The 25416-nt window shown below is 37.3% G+C and overlaps 1 protein-coding gene across 13 annotated transcripts in view; it reads left to right on the forward strand.

The window, feature by feature from the left end:
- cadpsb (calcium dependent secretion activator b) overlaps positions 1–25416 on the forward strand; it is an 81409-nt gene that overhangs the window by 11048 nt on the left and 44945 nt on the right. For all 13 annotated transcript variants that reach the window (XM_089134340.1, XM_089134341.1, XM_089134342.1 and 10 more), the window contains exons 2-4: positions 10063–10176; positions 12828–13160; positions 25018–25098. In XM_089134340.1, coding sequence (XP_088990466.1) covers positions 10063–10176; positions 12828–13160; positions 25018–25098 — 528 coding nt within the window. The remainder of the gene's footprint in view (positions 1–10062; positions 10177–12827; positions 13161–25017; positions 25099–25416) is intronic.

The raw sequence follows: 25416 nt of genomic DNA on the forward strand, positions 1-25416 counted from the left end.
AGATTATAAGAGCATAGCTATTGTTTTGCATGCAAATATGACCTGGATTCATATCCTGACTTATGTATACACTCACCTACAGGATTTTTAGGAACACCTGTTCAATATCTCATTAATGCAATTATCTAATCAACCAATAACATGGCAGTTGCTTCAATGCATTTAGGGGAGTGGTTCTGGTCAAGACAATCTCCTGAAGTCCAAACTGAATGTCCAAATGGGAAAGAAAGGTGATTTAATCAATTTTGAGCGTGGCATGGTTGTTGGTGCCAGATGGGCCTGGTCTGAGTATTTCACAATCTGTTCAGTTACTGGGATTTTCACGCTCAAACATTTCTAGGGTTTACAAAGAATGGTGTGTAAAGGGAACAACATCCAGTATGTGGCAGTCCTGTGGGCGAAAATGCCTTGTTGATGATAGAGGTCAGAGGAGAATGGGTCGACTGATTCAAGCTGATAGTAGAGCAACTTTGACTGAAATAACCTCTTGTTACAACCGAAGTGTGCAGCAAAGCATTTGTGAAGCCACAACATGGACAACCTTGAGGCGGATGGGCTACAACAGTAGAAGACCCCACTGGGTACCACTCATCTCAACTACAAAAAGGAAAAAGAGGCAACAATTTGCAAAAGCTCACCCAAAATTGGACAGCTGAAGACTGGAAAAATGTTTCCTGGTTTGATGAGTCTTGATTTCTATTGAGACATTCAGATGGTAGATTCAGAATTGTACGTAAACAGAATGAGAAGATGGATCCATCATGCCTTGTTACTACTGTGCAGGCTGCTGGTGGTGGTGTAATGGTGTCGGAGATGTTTTCTTGGCACACTTTAGTACCCTTAGTGCCAATTGGGCATCGTTTAAATCCCACGGCCTACCTGAGCATTGTTTCTGACCATGTACATCGCTTTATGGCCACCATGTACCCATCCTCTGATGGATACTTCCAGCAGGATAATTTACCACGTCACAAAGCTTGAATCATTTCAAATTGGTTTCTTGAACATGACAATGAGTTCACTGTACTAAAATGGCCCCCAGAGTCACCAAATCTCAACCCAATAGAGCATCTTTGGGATGTGGTGGAATGGGAGCTTTGTGCCCTGGATGTGCAGCCCACAAAACTCCATCAACTGCAAGATGCTCTCCCATCAATATGGGTCAACATTTCTAAAGAATGCTTTCAGCACCTTGTTGAATCAATGCCGCGTAGAATTAATGCAGTTCTGAAGGCGAAAGGGGGTTAAGCACAGTATTAGTATGGTGTTCCTAATAATCCTTTAGGCGAGTGTCTGTATATGTATATATATATATATACACTTTTTTCCTTCAGCCTGATGTTATTCTTACATCAGTAATATATACATTTTTCTATATTTTTGGATATCTGGATAAAAAGCACAATATTGACATATTGGCACCATCGAATACCAATATATATACACGTGCACACTGCTTTAGAAATGTATAAAACCTTTATACTGATATTCTAAATATATTTACAAGGCACATTGGATTATTATAGAAACATTTTTGATCCCCTAATAACACATGTACCTCTAAACCTCTAACCATAAAATATAATGGATAAATGCACAGTGAACACTAAACATATTTAAAAAATAATAATAATAATTTATTAAATACAATAAATCAAGTTATTAATTGCAGTTATTCAGTATTATTTGATCCTAAAAGGATTCGTGAACATTTGTACATCTTTATGTCGATACATAAATTAAGTGTTTCATTGACTATTCAAACATATAAAAATGTGTGTTCTACAGTAGCACTTTACGTACAAATACTTAGAATTACGAATTTTTTTAAAATATATTTTAAATAAATTTAAATTGTTACATTCAATATCCATTTAGCTAAAGAGGAACATGCGTGTCGTTTTTGTCATCGATTGTCTGATCTGACTGCATCTTTTCTGTCAGTGTAGCATTAATTCTTCACAGGAGGAAGCCATCTTACAGAGGCTGTGTGTCACATGGCACAAGTTCTTATTTTTAGCTGGATTAGTGGAGTTTCAGGCAAGTGCTTTCACCCATACACACACACACACACACACACACACGTTAGCTCTCTCTGAGACAGACACACACATGCCCATTAACTCTAATACTGAGCACGCTGTAGCTTTTTTCTGTCACACACACACTGTCTCATACTTCCTCTCAGCTCACACTGAAGCACCAAAAACCTTCTAAAGGCACTCTGTCTTTCCATCACACAAGACTTTTTACTTTTCCCATCATTTCCCACACTTTACTCCCTTACTCATTCTGAACGTGTCTTTTTATTCTCATGCGCATAAAGAAAAAAAGCTGGCTGTGGGCTCTGTGATTAAAATGCTACGGTTTCACAATCCATTGAAGCGCTACAGTATATTCTGTTCTGCCGAAATCCTACTACGCATAGTCTTATTGTGCTGTCAATATGCTGATAGAATGTGAGTAAGACAAAGTGCACACAAAGAGACACATACACACACTAGTAAAGGTCTGGGGATTGAATTTAACATATTTTAAGAAGGCATTTTGGTGTGTGGTAAAGTTTTGTGTAAGCAAATGCAAAGTATTCCTTTCGCATTTCTTCTAACACTACTGCTCTGAGATGAGCTTCTCTTGCTTAAGGCTTTCTGTTTATTCTACAATTCTGTATATGCTAGAGGTTGTTTCGAAGGAATGTTTTACAGCAGTGTTTTACAGCAGCAAGAGAGCTGTTACTGAATGCCAGCACAGCTGTTGCTGAAAGTCATTTTTAACAGTTTTATAAACAACAGATTCTGCATTATTTTTTCCTGTAATTCTTAAAATTGTTTTAGCAAGACTTTCAGACAGTAGAGCAACATTATATATATATCCTATTATTATATAAAGGTTAAAAAAACATTTACATTACATATTTACATATTTACATTAAACATTTACATTTACATATTTACATTAAACATATGTGGCCTACATACTTTTTAAAATATTTAATATAAATTTTTTTTTTAAAGGGACAATGCACATCAATTGACATTTTTTTTGTTTACACTCAAAATGTAAATGCACCAGAGTTGGCAGAAAAGCAAATTTTCATCTGTAGTCCCTTGGATTCGATATGATCCTTAAATATTCCTGAACATCTGTCTTCAAAATTTAAAAGCAATTGCTAATTTCTCCATATTTACATTTATGTACTAAATTCAGATGATAGCAGTAGCAAATGATAATATTCAGACTGTGAACACACTATTTCATTCAAAAACGAAACATTCAATCATTTACTCAACTGATTCATTCAAAGCGCTGTTGTTAGAATGAGTCATGAATCATTCGCTCATGATTCATTTAGGAACAAAACTCACCGCCGTGATAACGCTGTGACGTGTCTATGTTTGGAAATATGTTCGTTGTCAGAGCAAAAAACGACTAGCCTGCTTAAAACCAGACTATTCTCAGTTGTTATTGAGTTATGGTCTGGCAAAGCGTCATAGACAAATCATTTCCAGAGGGCGCGTCACCAGCGGACAAATCAAAACGATGAAGGAGATGACGTATGCAAAGCGGCGGCTGGGGGAGAAACATCTCTGAGTGTTGTTAACAAAAACAAAAAGGAAACGTTCAAATCGCTTAAAACAGACGCGATAGCTGATCCGAACGAGTGATGTTCGACGGCAGCATCCATCTTTGTAATGTAGGCTACAAAATCTGCTTCAAAATCCCAGCGCTGTCGTCATTGTGTAAAGCCCGCCTCATCGTTTCTGATTGGTGCCGCGATTTCGACGGATTGGAAATGGGCTTGAATGAGCTCTTTTCCAGACTAACTTTCAGAGGCTAAAACCACCAGACCAATTAACTGTAAATATTGTGTCTAAAATGTTTTTTTGAACTGGTATATAAATGCAATGTTAAACTCACAAGGGTGCTCTTTTTCTGAATAGCTGTTTGGATTTTTCTTCCGTGACCTCAGTCCTCCTCTTACTTTAATAATGCTTGCTTGACTCAATCATCCTAAGCAGAGTTGATGTGAAGTTCAGTTATGCTGAAGGACACGCATTTAAATGGTATCCAAAACGGAGATATTAGCATGCCTTTCAAACAGCACTGATGAGGTGCGGTTATTCATTCATTTTCGAACTAATGTGCTACTGGGTACTGCACAGCAGAGGGCCGGTCTCTGCCTTGTGGCTCAGAGACACCACAACTAACCAGCTGCTATCTTCAGCACTGGCCTTGTGGGCCCATAACACTTCTGCGCTCCGAGCATCATGCTAAACATAGAAAATGGCATGAAGGGACGCAGGGAGGGGAGTGGAGGAAAAGCGTTTCGGGCTCCAGGACAATGCAGAACATTCTGTTCCCCATTGGCAGATCAGTATCCCTGACTTTCAGTGGTTCGTTAGGGCAGTTTTGCAATGCTGATGTTGCTTTAATGATTGAAGCCTGTATTCAGAGCGCTCGTATCATTTGATGCCATATGTGTTTTGTATTACTGCAGTGCTGCGTGTTTTGTTTTCTTTTATTTGTTCAAGGATAGTGTTTCTGTAATGTGGTGTGGGGTTTGTGTGTAGATGGTTTTCTATGTGCTTGTTTGCTTATTGTCCTGATTTTTAATTGCATCCACTGTACAGGAAGCATTATGAAAGTACATGACTCTTTTGGTATTTGATGTCTGGATATTCTCAATGGCACACCATATCATTACAAACAAATGAGTTTGTGTATGCATTATCCTAACTACACAATCTCATTTATTCAGTATTTCATCTTATATAATATGTGTGATTCTATGATACAAAGTATGTCTTATGCCATCAAATTGACATACTGTATTTTTATTTAATATTATATTAAAATGATATGTCATATTTTTGCAGACTATAAAAGTGAAAATGACTGTTAATTAGGCTGTTCATGTTACATAATGTGTTTGCATTGTGGGTAACGCCTACGCACATAATTACTCTTTATTAAGTAGAATTTATATAATTCATATAATATAATACTTTGTCTCTACAACAGGACAGTGTAATCAAACATGGAAATAGCATGTTGTCTTTCAAGTTGTTTTAAGAACTCTATAATACTGTTCAAAAGTTTAAAGTCTTTTTTTATTAAATTAATTATTTTATTCAGCAATGGTGCATTAAATTGATCAGAAATCACAGACTTTATTACACCGTTACAAAAAAATCTTTATTAATAAGTACTTTCTTTTAAACTATCCATTTATCAAAGAGTTCTGGAAAAAAACTGTATCATGCTTTTTACAAAAATGTTTAGCAGCACAAAATATATTAAAATAGAAAACCGGTATTTGAAATTGTAATAATGTTTTATAATATTGATTTTACTGTATTTTTAATCAAATAAATACAGACAAAAATGGTAACTTTAAAAAAAAAAAAAATTTGTCAAAATGCATAAATATAATTAATTTTGTTTCTTTTGTCTCATACAAACTTAACATTAAATTTAGAATTTAGATTTCGAACAGAGATGGTGACAAAGAGGAAAACCTGCGGACTGCAGCTTTAAGTAACACTTTTTTCCCCCCATCTACCCAGTTTTCGGTGCCGATGCTTGCAAGTAAGAAATTAAAACCCCAAATCCAAAAACAAATTTACATAGAGATAGCTTAAAATTAAATTAGGTTGATTAAATACAATTAGGTTAAATTAAACATTATTTTCTTTTTTTTCACGGAAATAATTAAGATGCGCAATTAAGACTGGATGCAAACGTGATACTTCCCCCTCTGTGGATTAACATTGAAATCCCCGTCCACATTTCCTATCTTTTCCTCATGCATCATCTCTGGCCCACAGCTAAAGCTGCTGCACTCATGCAATTATCATAATTACTAACGACTCTGCAGTCTGCTGCTGAGTGTGCACATGCACACACTGAAAGCTGCTTCTTCATTCACACAAAAGAAAAGGAACACTTTTGTTTTTCCCACGAATGAAATGTAAATGGCTCTATAAATAAGATACTGCTGCTGAAATGATAACGTTATTGCAGGAGAATGGATTCATCAGGAGAGGTTGAAGTAAAAAGCACTGTTGTTGATGGTATATCCAAAGAAAGAGTGTCTAGTCTGATTAGGTGAAGCTGAAAAAGACAGCAAGTCAACAATGTTCAAGGCAGATGAACCATTTTTTAAGTCTTGTTAAGTGATTCTGTCGAATTGCTCATTGGAGAAATCACGTGACTAGTGCAGTTTTTCGTCCTGTGTTGACATATGTCCTATTGAAATAGGAAGTTAGGGCTTGATACATTGGTTTTTGCCTGTTGGTTGCAGAGGAGGGACATTCTTATAATAATAGGACATGGCAACATTGTTTCACAATTCTGGGGGAAAAAAATGTGATTGTGATTTTAAAATGCACTATATATATTTTTAAGAGATCCAGGTTTGCTGTGCTTGTTTGTTGGGCAGCATTACTTAAATCTTGAACTTGCATTATCCCCTGGTAGTGACATTTAGAGGTTGAAATATGTGTTTGACTGAGTGTGTATAAATGAATCATGCTGTTACAGGGTAATCATGATAAGAGGGAATCTATGGGACTTCTACTTGGGAGACTGGGGGTGGATGTACCATTAAAGTATTAATGGATATTGGTCACTTTGTTATGAGAACTATAGGGGTGCTTTCTACAGACTAATGCAGTTATGAAAGTAAAAAAGGTGATAATCTGTACTGCTACACCTTTAAACAAAAAATCACAATTGCTATTTTAGTATCATTTATATACTATTGTAGTATTTGTTCATATTTTGAATTAGCTTTGTATATTTCAACTATATAACAATGATTTAATAATATCTGGATAAAAATAATGCAAATACACGTGTCAACAAAATAAAATATAAAAAAAATTGAGATTAATTTTTTTCGAGAAATTCTTTATTTCTACATTTTTATTTCAGATTTACGTTTATTAGTATGGAGGAGCTAAGGTTGATGATATATATAAAAAAATATGCGATGGGATGAAAAAACAATCAAATTTATTAGCTGTTTTCCTCATGGGGACCAAAAATGTTTCCCTCAAGGACAAGGATTTTGGATATTGCCATCTTTGTTGGGCATTTTGTCCCCATAATGTAGGATTTACCTGGACTACAGCTGTCAAGTTTGTGTTAACATGCATCACCTCCTGTATGCCTGTACCCAGCCTTCATAAAAACTATTCTTGAAATAAGAAAGAGAAAAGCACACTCAGAAATATTGAGGGCTGCAAGCTGTTCTTCAGGGTTATAGTATTCTTTGTACAGACAGTTCAGAAGGCAGATAAAGTCAACTGCTCTATGTGTATGTGAAGTAGAGAGGACAGTAGCAGAGAGATGAACACAGATGGTGCTGTGATGCCTCACAGGCACATGCTACTTTGTACTTTTCCACCTTCCTCCTACACACTTGCTCACAGAAAACCCTGTTTTCTTTAGATTTTGTCACACTAGTGGTTTCAAGATGAACGGACACAAAACATCTTGCTAAACTTTTTTATGTTGGTATGCTTAGCAAGCCACCATATGCATGACAGCACAGTAGAGCACAATTAAAACAGGGATATTAGCTAGAAAAAAGGAATACAATAATGCATATCATTGTCCCATTCATTGTATAATTACACACACTTTACAATATATTTAATAATATAGTCTATGTTCTGGATAATGGCCTGTCAGCCAGTCATGGGGGGATGGGGGGTGTTATATTTTGTGATAATGACTGGCTCACTGAAAAGTCTTCTGCTTATTACACTGGTACTTACCAAATGAATAAATAAAAAGTCATGAAATATTGATTTGATCTTATTTTATTGTGTAAGAACTAGAACGAGTTGAGGAATACGAGAGACGTGAAACTAGCATAGCTGTGTAGAACAAAAGTTACTGATAATATGGTCTTATTGACATTATATGAAAATGTTTGACCACAGGATGATCAGAATGATCAGATCATGTATTGCAGTGAGCCATAGTACATGCAACGCTTTTAGTGGTGCACAATATAGCTAATATAGATATAATATCGCCAATATAGCACATTTTTTACACGTCCGATGTAAAAATAGTGCCGATGTGAACAGGCCGATAATCATTCCTCAGTTCAAACATCAAGCACAAGAAGACTGGAACTTGCATGCTGTTTTCTGTCAGCCTTACTAAGGCGTATTTTTGTCCCACGTATAGTGGTTAAGATGTAAAAAATAGTGGTTTTCTTGTAGTGAACCTAGTCTGAGGACATGGATAAGCAGTACTAAATGCAAATAATAAAATTCAATTAACCATATACAATTGTGTTTTTAAAACTTTTCAAAAGATCAACCCTTAAAAAACAAGGGAAAAATATTGAAATGTTGATGTCAAATGTAGTGTGTCCAAACGAAAAGAAAACACGACCCAGGCTAGATTAAATACTGGTTTAGCAAGGATTGTGTGTGCAACCACAATGTTAGGTATTGCCTCTGTTGTAGGTATAGCACTGACATTACATTACAGCCATTAAGTGCATCTCAATGGCTGTTCCCTTCACATATTCGGCAGCCTAATACAATATTTGGCCCAATGTTTGCTCCATGTGTGGTAGGCTGATAAATCACACTTTGCTGTTTGTAAGTTTACAGTATTGATATTTTCCTATTTAACCTGATTTCACATTTTCTTCTATTGGTCGACCGATATGGGTTTTTTGATGGCCGATGCCGATATCTGAGAGAGCAGGGTGGCCGATGGCTGATATAAAGCCGAGATATATATATATATAAATCAATATTTAATAAATTAGATAAATTTAATAAACTTATATTTTAAAAAAACGCGTCTCCTGTGAAGCTGATCTTCTATTCTCATTCACTCACTGCACAAAAATTAATCGGCCGATGCCGATATTTAAAAAAAATGCCAAATATCAGCTGATATATCGGTAGATATATCGACCGTGACAATACAAATTTTAAAAAATACAAATTACTCTAATCCTAAAATGTATATTGTAAAATGTAAATTAGGCTATTATGTTAAATAAAATTTTGTGGATTTTTCATTTTTGAGTGAGGTTTTTTATTTTATTTTTTATTTTGTTTGCTTTTTTAATAATAAAAAATAAATAATAATCCATTTTATTGTGTTGGGGTACCGCATTTTATCTATTGTAAAATCTGGGTCCTGAAGCAAAAGCGGTTTATATCCACCACTGCCATAAAACACAGTGGCACTGTAACTGTCAGGGCTTTGCTCTTCTGCTTTTTATGAGGAGGAGGAGGATACTGTTTGGCCTGCTCTTTTTCTCCTTCACAACACTTCTCTCATTCTGTTGCTTACTCGTTCGTCACTCTGTCATCTTGTGCCCTGATGACATTCAGGGAGAGTGATGAATCACATCGGGAGAGAGAGAGAGAGAGAGAGAGAGAGAGGGAGAGGGAGAGGGAAGTTGAAGAGGCGTTCAGTGAAATACAAGATGTATTATGCATGAAAAATCAACATATTTAAGAAGTATGAAGGACTTAAGTACACAATTTCTGCGAGGGAAAGTTAAAATTAGAGCGTTCAAGTGAGAGAACTAGTGTGAGAAAAATGTAGCTAGAGATATCTGGCTGTGAGAATAGAGATAATGTGTGTTATTGAGTTTGAAGGTGGGTGTTTTTTTTTTTTTTTAAAGCAGAAAGAGTATTTTTAAGTGTAGACTTGAGAAGAGACTACTTGTGGGAGTGTTTTGGTAAAAACAAGGATGTATTATCTCTTGCTAATAAAAAAAACCCCACTGTCCTTTGTCATTTCTTCCTGAAAAATCCCTTTTGTGGCGCGGCAGCACTTAATTTACTTTACTCTTAAACCACTATAGATCTGGATCCATACCTGAATGTGCAAAAATCTGATTACAGATTAAACGGAAACCATTTAAGATTAAGTCACTGATTAAAAAGATCTCATTTATAATGTTGTATTATCTATAATAACAACAAATAAATGCATTGTCTTGTGAAATATTTCTGCGTTTTCACAAATTATCTGAATTTTGACTATTTTTCCTTTCATTTCCCCTTGTAGATCACCAAGCAGCAGCTGCAGACCACTAAGGACCGCTTTGAGTCTTTTCTCAAAGGAGACACACAGATTGTGGCAGATGAGGCCTTCATCAACGCTGTTCAGAGCTATTTTGAGGTGAATTCATTGCAACAATAGAATGATATTGACTCTTGTCTTGCTCAATTCTTGCCCAAAATATTGGTTTGCATTAGTTTTTTTTTAAACATCTACCCTTAAACATTTAAACCAGCCTCAAACTAGTTTGAGAACATATCAGACTTTTTTTAATAAAAAGTACCAACCCCAAACTTTTGAATGGTAGTGTTTTAATAAATGATTTTTTATAAACAAAGTTGAGGAGGAGCACGTTCCAATAATTGATCCAATTATCACATCATTCCAACCAGCTGTCGACAATCTGTAATCAACATGTCTATCCAATCAGCTTGAGTTGGAGATCTATATATATACTCATTTGACTCACCAATGTTCCTCAACAGTTTTTCAGCATCCCTCCACCATCCCATCTCCTCACACTCGCCTGGTTACTTCTTAACCAGCAATATGCAATATGGAGGGAGTACTCTGGGTTCGGGCCAAATACCGAGCCTGGATCTAACAATCTAACAGTTAGCATCTGGTTTAAGACGTGCATATTTTGGGCGGTAAATTGCGCCGCAAACAATAGTAAATTGACTTGCAAACATTAGTAAATCACCTTGTATGATTCATTTAAATATTCTCCTCCGATAAATGTTGCATCTGAAAGGGAAACTCCTACAAATGCATATGCAATAAGGTCAGTCTCAAAATTTACTGTCCACACCTTTTCAGCGCTAATTTTTCACTGCGTGTCTTTAGTAAATCGGTAGTTATTTGACAATGGTAGTTTTTTTAAAGGATTTGTGCTGACACAAGCTGTTAGTAAATCTGTTAGCAATAAGTGCTTTGCCATTAACATTTTTCCCGTGAATTCACCAAAGTGCCCTCTATAGAATAGGGCGCTGAATGAATGAAAATGAGTTTGGTGTCTCTGTCCGTGTGAGGTTGTGGCATGTTAACCTCTCCTTTAGGCGATTAGCTCGGACTAATGATGCCAAACAACAATATCACGAACCCGTCCCTTGATTATTGAACTGTGTGTCTTGAAATGTTTCATAGCCAGTCAAAACATTTAAATGATCACATGCCTTCGTAAGTGAATTATCATGGAGATGAGAGTGCCTAAATAGCCCTTCAGGGCTCTCCTTAGCTAAAACGCATCTCAAATACAAGTGTTTACTTGTGCTCTGTTAAGAGATTGCTATTCTAATGGATTCAAGTATTGTGGTAAGGTCACTACATTACTACATCCTGTTGCTGCGCTTTGAGCTTCTGTGCATGCTAATTACTTGTGCACTATGGCTGAAAGTGGCTATTAGAACACTTTAGACCGCTTCGCATATGAAATTGTTAATACAAATGCTTTGTTTAATTGTAAATAATTATTTCATGTGGCCAGAAGCAATTTCAAGATTTTTAAGAATGTGTATGAGTGAGAAATATTGATTTATTGTACTGTATAAACATGTATAGCACATCTGAAATGTTTTCTTTAGTGCTAACAAGTCTCAGCTTTAACAGGCAATTAGTTATGAAATGGGTAAATTGTGAACTGCTTGTAATATTCCTCTGAAATCAGACTCCGGTTTCTGCAACGTTTCAACTAGAAGAGTCATTGCAGGGCCTGCTTGCATAACTGTTGATTTCCAAATCAGTGTCATAGCAGGCCAAAGAAAGAGAAGCTCACTGTAAACTGCAGTCTGGATTGGGACCAGACAGCAATTTAAAGCTCTATTTGTCTTCTTGAATGGAGAACGGTAGAAGGCTTTTAAATGGAACGAAGAAAAGCAGCTGGCAAGAACACCAATTGTTCAGAAAAACATAAATCATGTTTTACTCTCACTTCTATTAAACCGGATTTGAAACGAATAGGAAACGAGGTGGCAGTTGGAACTCAATAACCATTTCGTGTGGACTAAAGAATAAAATCACAAATGTTCTCTTTACTCTGGTTTGAATTAGGAAATATCTTCTGAATAATTCAGAAAGAGAGAGAGAGAGAGAGAGAGATGGCCCACTGCAATATTTTTGCCCACACTGATCCCATCATTTCAAAGCCGTGAAATTTTACAGTTACCATTGCTTTCCATGGCTTTAATGGCATTGGTTATATTACTGCAGTATATCACGTTAGATGATGTTGTATCTATCACAGCATAGAATATTAAAGCAAAGCACTGAGACATAATTTTCTCTAGCAGATTGGAATGATTGAAACGCAGTTAATGTTTTAAAGTCACCCAAGAGAAACTTTTTTTAGGACAAATTGTTTTTCTGGCTTTATCACCACCTCACATTTAAAGGTCCAATGAAATGTTTTGGCGATTGCAAACATTTTCCTTATGTTAATTATATTTCTTGTAGAAACAGGAAGTCTTGATGGGACTTATCTATTGACCCCTCTCTTTTTTTAATTGCCTGGAGTCTTTAGTTATTTAGCCTACTTACATTACAGCCATAAACTATACTTGGTAGTCACAGTCGCCTATATATTGTTTTTTATATTTGGAAGAGAATAAACTTTAAATGTGCATATTTAAAGGTGGGGAAGGTAGAAATTTTCTACCTTTTTAAAAGTGAATTAGGTCAATGTTTAGGTACTGTAGCATATAGATGACTAGCACTCCAATTTTGAATATGTCTTGAATTATTTGTTGCCTTCCCTTTGTCTGTATGACCTGCAGGTTTTTCTAAAGAGCGACCGTGTCGCTAAAATGGTCCAAACAGGAGGTTTATCCGCTCTAGACTGTCGTGAGGTGTTCAAGCGCCATATCGAGAAACGTGTGCGGAGCCTGCCAGAGATAGATGGTCTGAGCAAGGAGACTGTGCTGAGTTCCTGGATGGCTAAGTTTGACACCATCTACCGCGGAGACGAGGACCCGAGGAAGGCGCAGCAGCGCATGACAGCCAGCGCCGCTTCCGAGCTCATCCTGAGCAAAGACCAGCTCTACGAGATGTTCCAGCAGATCCTGGGGATCAAGAAGTTTGAGCACCAGCTGTTGTACCAGGCTTGCCAGGTGAGTGGGAAACAAAGGAGCGAGCAAAAGAGCTTTTTGAGCCAGTAGACACAATTTGACCATAAAATGCTAGGAAAATTATTACAGTATTTTGGTTAGATCAAATATTTTGGTTATACATACACTAAGAGGTCTGACACTGATTTTCCTTCTTATTTCCGTTGTTTTGCATGAAGTTGTTTTGCATGAAGTTGTCTCTTCACATTAAACTGGTGTAACAAATTACAGTTTAAAATGTTTATATATTTTTAATTATGATTTCCATTACATGAGAGTAGATGTTAAAACTTCATGCTGATTTGTACTTTGCTTTCGCCATATACGAATTATGATTAATTAAAGATATTTAAATGTTTTAGAATTGACTGTTGCAGAATTAATAGTATAATTATTTAATGAACAGAAAGCATGTCTAGAAAATTTGGTATATTCCTGGCCAAGAAAGTATAACCTTCTTCCAGCTAAAGTAAATCAAGTACTAGCAGGGTAATAGTATAGGTAGCTAGGTCAAACTTTTTAATTGACTTTGATATTTTTGTGAGTCAAGTCATCTTCATTTATATAGCGCTTTTTACAATGGAGATTGCTTAAAAGCAGCTTTACAGCTGTGCGCTGAAGCGTTCGTTTGGGTTCTTGGGGTGGTTCCTAAGAAGGTGTTGAATCCTAAGACGTTAACTTGCAGTTGGCAGAGGTGAGTGGGAGAGCAGAGTGCTGGGGAGAGGGAATGTTTTCTGGGGACTAGGGCATTTGATTAAGGCCATTCGCTACTATGGGTTATGAGAATGTATTTTACATAAAAACTGCACACTTCACCTTGAGATAGCATCGTTAAAAGGTGCTAAGCCAAAAGGTACAGCCGTACAAAAACACTTATTAAGCACTGGGCTTAAAAAATGGCAGACTCTTATAGTCTTATTCATTTTTTAGCTATTTTTCCCTCAGCTATAGAGATTTCATCTGTGCCTCTACCATTAAATCTCTCTCTTTCATTTGTGCTTTGAAGATGGCTAACCCACTTTTCCTAGTCTACTTTTCCTGCTAGCTCAGACTTCAGGGTGGGGAATTAGTATACAGCCTCTCCATGTTTTGTCACTCAGAAACCCTCCCAAAAAAACCCACACAGCTAAATGACAGAAAGTCAGTGTTTGTCTATTCTGTTTTTAATGGATTTTATATTGCTCGGATGGGATGCCTCCAAGCATTTACTTGGAGACTAAGTTTATTTCCTAATTAAACGTCCTCAATTTGTAAAAATTGGCGAATAAGCTTTTGTTGAAAGCACTTAAGGGATCTATAACACGTTGAAAAATGCCTTCAGGGAAATGTGATGTAGGAAATTGTTAATATATTAACTGGTCTTCTCGATGGATGGACAAATAGTCAGAGAGTGGATGAGAGAAGTTCAGCATAAAATATAGTCCTGACAGTGTTCGTGCCAGTGTAGTCAAAACATCACAGTGCCGTCAGGGGCAAAATTGCTGCATCTGCCTGTAAATAAGCCCAGAACCAGCATTTTTCACCACTTCTGTGACAAGTATACCTGCAAGCACTGTTTCCATGACAAACACTCAACCATCACTTGATTTTCCCCCAGTTTCATAGGTACTTTTTTATGCTGTTAAATGCAGATTGTACATACTTTTAAAGGAATAGTTGAAAGTTCTGTCATCATTTCGTTAGACTCATGTGCTCATCACTGTGTTATCAGACCCATCTTCTTATCTTTTTTCCTTTTTCTTCTGGGGAATGAAAAGCAGAAGTCTACCATGTTCATGCCCGATTTTTTCCATACAATGTCAATGTCATACAAAGTCATAGGATGTCAAGTTACAAATCTGCCAATAAGTTACTTATGACTTATGGTGAGTAAATATTCTTTAACAGTTTGGGTTCAATAAGGTTTTTAAAATAAATTAATAGGGGTGTAACAATATATCGTGCCACAATATATCGCAATATATACCAGTATTGGTATATATTATATATCGTAACAATAACAATATATCGTGCAATAACAATATATATCGTGACAATATAACAATATATCAGTATATCAATATAACAATATTATATAGTGTAACAATATATCGTGCCACAATATATCACAATATATACCAGTATTGTGGATAGTGACAATATGTATCGTGGACAGTTCCCCCACTATAAAAATTACTGTGTGAGGAAAAAATTCAAGTTTTCAGAGTTTTACTGTCAGTACTACATTAAACTACTATATATAATGTTGAATATAATGTATAATAATGCAATGGGGGAATATTTGTGGGTCCAAATGTCTTATGCTACCTGACATTTATTTAAAAAATGTCTAGTCAGTGACAGAGTGCAAGCATATTCATCTAAAATTATTCTGTATTTTCAGCTTCAGAATCATGAATATTGTTATTCTGTAGTCACCATTGTCCTTTTTTCCCCCGCAATAATATAGTATCGTGAGTTCAGTATCGTAACATGTATCGAATTGTGACACAAGGGTATTGTTACACCCCTAGAAATTAATACTTTTATTCAGCATGAATGCATTAAATTGATCACAAGTGATGATAAAGCCGTTTTACATTGTTGCAAAAACAAAATTGTATTTCAAATAAATGCTGAACTTTTGAACTTTCTATTAATCAAAGAATCTTGAAAAAAGATTACTTTTTTCCACAAAAATATTAAACTATTTTGTACATTGATAATAACAAGAAATGTCCTTGAGTAGCAAATCAACATATTAGGCCGTGTGTCCACCAAAGCGTTTTTAGCCAGCTGAAAACGCTAGACGCTCTGCTGAAGACGCCGTGCATTGGGCGCTTGAGAGCGTTTTGGCAGCGCAGCGTTTTTTCCGTTGAGACGTTTCGTTGCTATGATACAGAATACCCGCAGCACAGTTTGAATGTTGACAGTTGGTCGGTGTGGTATTAGTCCCGCCCCTCCTCCACTGTGATTGGACGGCTGGGTAAAATGTGACAGTGATGAGCGCTGCGTTTTATCCAAAGTTGAACATTTTTCAACTTCAAGCGCAGCGCCTCGGTACGCTCATGGCGTTTAAAAAACGCGGCGCTCCCATTGAAAACAATTGAAAACATACGCCAGGCGCGTGGAAAAACGCTTTGGTGGACACACGGCCTTACAGTGATTTCTGAAGGATCATATTAAAATAAAAAGCAGTTTTAAATTGTAATATTAATTCACAGTATCACAGTTTTGCTGTATTTTTGATCAAATTAATGCAGCCTTGTTGAGCATAGGAGACTTTCCCCCCCCCCCAAAAAAAACATTTAAAATGAACCCAAACGGTTGAATGGTAGAGTACCCTGGGACCTTATTTAATGATTCAAATTCATAGGCTTAGTGGATACAAAAAGAAAGGGTCATAAATCTATAGCTTCAGGATTTTGCAACATCCTCCAAGGCATATGCTTTCTGGTGTAGATGGAGAACTCAGTGACACAGCTAAAAGAGCTATTTCAAACCCACATTGAATATATCACAGGCGTACATTTGGGATGACTCAGAGGCTTGGGTGTCATATCATCCTGTTGGATAGTTCTTTTATGATCAATAAGCCCTTGTAATTGCTTTGGGAGATCATCAATTAGCTGGTAAATCACTGCTTTATACTAGCTTTGAAAAACTAATTTGATGAAAGGTTAAAAATAATTTGATGATTTCCGAAATGTTACAACTTGAACTCTCAGCTGATCTCAAAGCAGCCATTTCCGAGCCAGAAACGCGTCTACCATGAGTTTGTTTACACATTAAACAAGAATCGATTGGTCCACTCCATATAAAACCAAACATATTTTGCTTTTGTAGAGTTACGTTACGAAAAGCCTCTCTCTTGCTCTTTCCCTTTATCCTCAGGAAGGACTCTGTTGTGTGGGTCGCAAGGCCATGTGTGGGAGGCGTTTTCTCTTGGCTGCCAAAAGATGCTTCATACACCACCTGCAGTGTATTTAATGAAAGCACAATCACACGTAATTGGCAAAAATTGTCTGGCGCTCTGTGCATTCAGCTGGAGCAACTGCGCTGTTGACTGCCCTGAACATACAAATAGCCAACATCGCAAACAAAAATAAGCAATCCATTGCATTTACTTCATAATCAGCCTCTCCTCTGGCTCTGTTTTACATTTTTCAGACCTGAAATCATACATACAGATACCAAAAACATATTTGCACACTTAAACACTTACATTAAATAGCAAAAGTTAAATCTAAACAAATTATGCTTGGTTTTACTTTTATCATTTAAAACCTTTAAACAACTTTTGGTAACACTTTATTATAGTAATTTAAATTATACTAAAGTAATAAAAACTATACATTATGCATAATTACATGCAACTAACCCTAAATCAAACTGCAATCCTAACCCTATAGTAAGTACATGTAGTTAATTAATATTACTCAGTAGCCTATTTAAACCAATTTCTTCAATTTGTCTTTGATGGGTTTGATACTATCTTGTCTTACACAGTGGCAGACACACAAATATTCAAACATTTTTGGGGTTACTATGTGTTCAGATTTGCTGCAGCAAACATTGCAAGCCATTTGAATTTAGAGGTACTGAACCATCTCTAAAAGAGTGTTATTATCAGCCATTTGTGCATTAATAAACAGAAACCTTTTACAGGAAACCTGTCAAATCAGGTTGGATGAGTATGAGTTTAGGATTCCTTTCTGATTATTTCCCCACACAAAGGTTAATGAACCGTGGTGGGCAGTTGTGGCGGGAGTGTTTTGTCTAATAGTATTTGCAAACAAAGCAGCAGAGATGGCGTATTTAATGTTTGCTAGTGCCATAGCGACTGAAAGCAAAGTCCACATGTCTTTCTTTAATGCAGCCTTTGAATTCAGCTTGAATCACTTCTAAGTGAAGTTAAATTTCTTCGAGATTAGTTTTGGAAAATAGTGAATGTCTTCTGCGCTGTAGTTAGTGCTAGCTCATAAACTGGTCCATTCACGCTTGTCTCCAGGCTGTCAAAAATAGATTTTCTTTGTGATGCTCACCTCTGGTGCGCTCAGAGCCTCCTTATTGAATTACTGAACAGATTCATTCAGCCTTTCCTGTTTCTTCTCTCTCCTTGTTGTCTGTTTTTTGTTGTTTAGGGGACATGTATAACTTTGAATGCTGGCTTCTCTGACAGCTTAGAAAACCTATGTAACGTTGCTGTCTGATGGTATTTACACTCATCAGTTCAAAGATAATCAATACAAAATATCAAATGTTCTGGAATAAAAAAAGAATGATGAACTCGACATGGGGAAAACAGGCTCATCTGAGGTACAGAAAAGGCCCTGATCCTTCTGCTGTATTTCATTATTTAGTCAGACCTCAGGGAGCACAAGTTCAATCCCTAGTTTAACGGTGTGCGTCTGTGGAGGGAAAAGTCCACTTTTTGCACGGATGCAAAATACGAATGATACATGCGTCGGTGTACAAAGTCAATTGCGCTGGATCCAAGATAGGGCCCTTGAAGTGCATATAACAAAGCCTTAACATAGGTTTATACAATAACAGTGTGCTGTCTGCCTACATAGAGTAATTGATGTGTACATATGTAAACAGGCAGTGATATTGAGCTGTCAGACTTATTCTTTGTGTTCTTTCTCTCTCTGAAAGCTCCTTTAATTTGTCAGGCCCACTGCTTTGCATTTAAAGCTCCTGTTCATTTCCTCAAAAGCAATTGGAAAAAGTTGATACAACTCATAGCAGTCCAGCTGACCCAACATCAAATGCAGTTTCTTAATGTGTGTTGGAAACAGTAACAGTGGAGGAATAGAGAAAAAGAGAGGTTTTTTCATTGCAGCCGGTGACAGGAGCTGATTATGTGCTCCACTAATCAACAGCTCAGAATGAACCAGCAGGGTTACAGCATACGCACACACACACACACACTGCAAATTATCATTCATATTTCTATGCTATCATGCACCGAAACGGTGCATTTGTTCTATATAATAATGTGCATAATTGGCTGTCTTTTTTTTCTCATTGTCCCTCAAAAGAATGTGTCTGCCTCTGCCCTTTTTAAAAGAACAGTTCTGATGTTCTGTCCTTTCATTATTGTACAGGACATGACAAACCGTGGCATATTTGACTCTTAACTATTAAAATGAAAACCATCAGTCAGCGTATCTGTCTACGTGTCTCTTTTTCTCTCTCTCACTTACTTTTCTTTCTGTCCTATGGGCATTTTACACAGTACATGCTAGGCAGTAAACTTTTTTCTATTTTTTGGGATTTTCAATAGACAGGAAATGCACACGGCTATTAAATACTAGCACACAAAAACATTGTGCAATTATAAATGAGGCAAATGCTCTAAACAGTTTATTCCAAGTTGCATGTTAGTGATAGCCGATTAAAAAACACTTTTCACAACTAAATCGTTCCCATTATAATCATTGAAGTGGTTTACACTGGAAGCGAAACGTTTAAGTAGTCTACTTGGAGTTACTACAGCTATCATTGACAAACAATGTTTCGTATAAACAAATTATGAATGAACGTGCCGATGTTTGTCACACTGTCATTCTTATATTCATCGTTTTCAGTAAAGTGAGTACTTTACATATCAGTCTATCTGTAACAGAAAAAGCAAAATTGACACATGGTATTTTATCTTTTAATGAAAAGTGTCTTACTAATAGGATCTAAACCTATGTTAAAAATAAAGTTTATCCAAGCTTTCTTTAATCACAAGAAAGGCAATGCAATGGAAAGACTGCAATGGAATGTCTTGCTATCGATATCGATTTGTTTCTTGAGTAATCCTATGTTTGCGTCTCACTCATATTTACTCACCTTTTTCTACTAGTGTGAATCAGTGGGTGGGGCTAAAAGGTAATGATATCGGCATTGATCCTCAACAGAGGCGGTCTTTCGTCTCACTATGATGTCATACGGAGACAATATCCGAAACGAGTCGTTTTTGGCAGTTTGGTTTCTATAAAAGTTGTTTTTGGACTAGCAAGGAAGTTTTTAATGGAAACTTAAATGACATTTTATAGTACAAGGAAATTGTGATAATTTCACACAAACAACAAATCAGTAGGATTTTTGAGCAGAAGCATGCCAACCACTGTGGCTTTCAGCGCCGCCTCCGTTCTGCCGCCTCTGTCTCATTGAAAATGAAATGTAAACCCTTTGTAATTGTGTACTGTGTAAAATGCCTTTTTACATGGCACACCAAATCCTTCCCTTTCTTCCTTTTTTGTGTGTTCTTTTGCCTGTCTTAATACCCCTGCCTGCTTTTGCTGACCACTGCAACATGTTATCTAATCTACCACACACCCACACTAACACTAAACCTCTGTCTCTTCCTATCTGCCAGACTGACCAGTAGATCAATAATATAGTAGCCAAGATGTTCAGTCTTTCGAATATATCAGTGGACAGCCAAAGGTCACGCTGTAGGGTTTAGTCACATGACTCGATCTTGTGCTGTCTGTCCTATTACACACAATGTCATTCTCCCACACGCAGCAGAGGAACCTTGAAGGGAAGAGAGAGAATCAAGGCAGGTGGAGAGGTGGTTGAGAGAGGTGCCATGATGGTGATAGCAGAAAACAGTGTGAAAGAGAGCGAGGAGGAAGAAACGAGCGAGGCTGCCATCAGCAAATCTAAATGTGAATGCATTATTGATGCAGCGAGTCTCTGAGTTGTGCTTGCCTTTCGGTGAGGAGCAAGAAATCGGGGTGACAGCTGTTGGGAGCTCCCTCTGCTGAGATGCCGTCTAACTCCATCAGATCACATCACTGAAGCGAACATTGGCTTTCAAACCTTGTGCCTGTTGTGTTGGATGGGTGTGTGCTGTACTTAAAACTAAGAGGGATTCAGTGTCTTTTGAATTAAAGGGTACACACTAACCCAATAACAATGCACTTTATGCTGCTTTATAACAGTAATAATCCACTTACGGCTGCGCATTACAGTGATTTTAGCAAGGTTAAGATTGACTGCTTTAACATGACCCTTTTTTCGGTGGTAAATATATATATATTATTCGTGACTTCTCATGGCTTGTTGCTTTAACATGCTTTGATGTGAAATGTTTTAATGTTAAACATAGACTACAACACCAGAGCTACCGCTGTTAAATGAAGAACTGCGGTAAATAGACGAATGCTGACCTCTATGCAGACACCCAACCTCAATGTTTTGTTTTCCATCTATTATTAAGGCCAGGCTTTTTGATGAAAGAGACGTTTACCTCCAAACAGAACAAGAGCGTGCAGAATAAAGACAGACATTGAGCTGGTTTGTACTCGGATCTACCAGGTGATTCCTGACCAGCATTTCAGCTGTGTTTGCAGATGTCTCCTGTAAATTATTTATAACGGCTTATTTGTTAGCTACGTGCATAAAATGCTCAAGAACTGTGGAGAGATTATAGTCGTTTAGCATAAACTGAGGGCAGAGGTTGCCTGTTTCCATTTATTATGGCACGCCCTTCCACAGCTACTCTGACCCGAGCAGCCCGGGGAACAATGCGATCATGAAACTGGTCATTAGGTCATTGTAGAGCTCTCAGTGTGTCATTAAAGTTCATTCTGGTATTTTTAGCTTTAAAACAACCCACGTGAGAGAGTCAACATTTTGAACACCAAGGGGCTTATGATCAATAATTTAAACAAAAGCTTTTAGTCGAACACAATGCAGCTGAGAATTCTTCTCTGTAAAAGTGGAAATACGCTTCCTCTTTTCATTGGTATCGCAATGCCATCTTTGATGCTGTTCTGGGCACAATTGCACACACAAGAGGGTTCCCGTATTTGCTGAGCCATGCTTAATTAGAACACAGCCACTGGAGAGCAGGGCGGGAGATAAACAGGGCTCTGGGGACGAGGACTCAACTCTGCCCCGTGCGACAAGGTTTCCCACTCTAGACAGACTGTCGCCATGGCAAGGGTTGCCGTGGTGCTGTCGCCCATGGATTCTGTGTGGACAGGAGCAGGAGAGTGACAAAGACAGGATGTGATGGCTTTGGATGGGGAGGCTTCAGATGTCATAACACACAAACAGACAGTGACACGCTCGCACACCCACACACTCGCAACAGAGTTATCAGGGTTGAAGCGATTATTTCCTATTCCATCACATCAGATTTTCCTCCATAGTAGGGCTGCAACAACTAATCGATAAAATCGATTATAATCGATTATGAAAATCGTTGTCAACGAATGTCATTATCGATTAGTTGGTCTGATTACGTCACGGGGATTGTTTACATGGAACATGCGCTTCTTACATGCGCTTCATGAGGCGCACATGCAGTCTCTCTCCCTCGCCGCTCTTGTATCGCGCGCGCCACACCGACTGTTTGAACGGAGCACATTATCTTCTGTCTCGCGCGCGCAACACGGACGGTTTGGAGCACATTATATTCTGTCTCGCATGCGCACTCTTGATTCCGTGAGTTTGAACTAATTTGCGGGCATCAGGAAACCGCTATCGCAGCATACACGAAAATCATTCACCTTTCGGTAAATTCGCCGTTTTAAAACCAAAATAGGTGACCTGCGTTAATCGTGTATACTTTATGAAGCCATACTATAGTATAATGTGACGTGAGATAGAAATGTATATTTAAGTCATTAAATTCAAGTTAACCTAAGCTTTTCCCTCCACTGCGGCTGTCAGTCATTCTCTATTCGGTGTTCAAACAGGCGTTGCGTTACAACAGTTAACATGATGAAACTCTTTCCAAGATGATTCAATGTTATTATTATAATTGATCCGTAGATAAAGGTCTATGATGGTTTTTCTATCTTGCTAGACTTTTATTGCTGTAACTTAATCACTTTCTACTGAGTGTCTGTTAGATCACAACACTATAGAGTCGGCGCAGTAATAATTGTTCTTCACGTGCACAGTAGCCTAACTGAAATTTAAAACTGTTAAAAGAAAAGGCTTAATAAACTATTGCATAGATACTGTATAATACACAGTCAGTATGTCTTTCTCTTTCCTTGGTGCTTTGAACTTTAATGCGGCGGACACTGAAGAGCTGCGCGCCGCCCTGTGACTCCGTGTTGCTTCAAGCGCATCATTCAGCGCTCGCGATGCGCATAAGCACTTTGTGCAGCTCTTTCATGATCATGTCATAATACTTTTGCGCAATGAAAGCTTATTAATAGCCTTTCTTGTTCTGTCCTATTTATTATATTTTGCTTCCTCACTAAACAGCTGTGCTTTACATTTAAAACAGTTGTGCAAGTTCTGATTTTTACGATGTTTTTCATGAATGTATAACAATACAAAGAGCAATGTGTACGTTTTACCAGAGTTAGTGCTACACTTATTGTCTCTTATTTGTTCCCCACTAAGGAATGTTTTTTTCACTAAATGTTCAGATTTTATAAAATTATTGTGCACTTGTGATATTTGTAGGCTAAGTTTTGCTGAGTTATCCACTAATCTAGTTTACAATAGCATTTTTGTCATAGGTTATGGTCATATACATTTTTTTTTACTTGTTGTTTTTCTTTATAATGAAGTTGTCTGTATTAAGTAGATTGTTTAACACACAAAAGAGTGTGGTTTTTAGGGTTTTATTTTGTTATAATAAACAAAAAAAGGAATATAATTTTTTATCCGATTAATCGAAAAAATAATCGTCCGATTAATCGATTATCAAAATAATCGTTAGTTGCAGCCCTACTCCATAGGGGTTCTTCATCTTTCCGGGGGTCCTTGTGGATGTGATATAGTTTATGCTTTACAACAGGATTTATGTCCATGTATTTATGTATGAGAGGCTGTATATACGAGCAGTGCAAAAATTGGTTACAGATGGAATATATTAGATGTTTTATTGATGCTGTGTGGGTTGGAAATTCGGGCACAAAAAATAAAAATGGATGTACATTTTGACATGTCAGTTGTAAAAATGAAAAATATTATTTTAATTTATTTTATTTTAATTAATTGAAACAATTTTGTTATTCAGCTCTTATTTTAATGAAATGAAATGAAATTATTAAGTCCATAGCTTTTTTTGGGGGTAAAAATTTTAAAAATAACCAGCAGTGTTCAAAACTATCTGCTTGCCTTAGCTCGATTCAAAGCGGTAAGCTTGTAATAATGTTTTTAATTCCAGTGATACTGGTGGATTTCCGCAGGAGATTCGAGCATGTCTTTGCCTCATTACGTCACATCTGTACACATAAAGATGGAGTCTCGGCTGTTGGAGGTGGAGATTTATAGCCTTTTTTCACAGCACTTGACATAATTAAACTTATCAATTTGATGGTGCAGGCGGATCCAGAAAGTTTCAACAATCACCAGTGAAACGACAATCACCAGTGATCACCAGTCTTCTCTTCCCTTCTCTTCTCTTCTCTTCTCTTCTCTGTTGAGTTTACTGGTGTGAGGGCAGGACAACTTTTCACTCAGGCCCTGTTTATACCTGGGATTAAAACACGTTTTCGTCATTAGGATCACAAGTGGACAATACAGGTGTAGATGGGGTCTAAAACATTTTGAGCTTATCCACTTTCACACGTCCTGATTCTATAGAGTTAGACACGTTGGGTCAATATATTTTGTATTATGTTGATCCTAGGTGAATAACACTGATGTCGAAGCACCTAGCCCTGGTTTTAAGCCTAAACTTGACATAAACCCTCAAATCTTGCAATTGTTTTCAGAATGCGTGACCATTAATCTTTTCAAAGTGTGACCCCGGTGACCCCAGCTATGCCACATGGGATGCAGGGAAGCGTTAACATGGATCAGAACTAATTAACTGCCTTCTGGAGATGTATTGGTTGGTGTTAGAGTGTTGAGTTGTGAGGAATGATGGTAACCAATGTATCTTTGTGTGTATATGTGGTTGCAGTTGGATAATCTGGACGAGCAAGCAGCTCAGATCAGGAGAGAACTGGATGGCCGTCTGCAGATGGCTGATCAGATTGCCCGGGTAAGTCTCATCATTTGATCACTTACACATGGACAGAGATGCTCAGGAGGTGCTGTAAACAGAACTGGGATCCGTTCCACTGCAACTCTGTCAATTCAGTTTATGTATCTACTTTCAATTCATAATTTAAACCGGGATTTACCTTCGACTAGACCTGTTCGCCTCATACATAGTTCAGTGGTTGTAGCGTTTTCTATAGGGACCCCATTTGTCAGTCGACATAACGTTGTAGTGACCGACTAGTACTGATGTAACCCTCATACCCTGATGGAGAGTCGTTATGTCCCCCCTGCCACAACCCTGAATTTCCAGCTGAAT

Source organism: Pimephales promelas, chromosome 8 (assembly GCF_988280905.1).
Source record: "Pimephales promelas chromosome 8, fPimPro1.hap1.1, whole genome shotgun sequence".
In the NCBI taxonomy this organism is placed as follows: domain Eukaryota; kingdom Metazoa; phylum Chordata; class Actinopteri; order Cypriniformes; family Leuciscidae; genus Pimephales; species Pimephales promelas.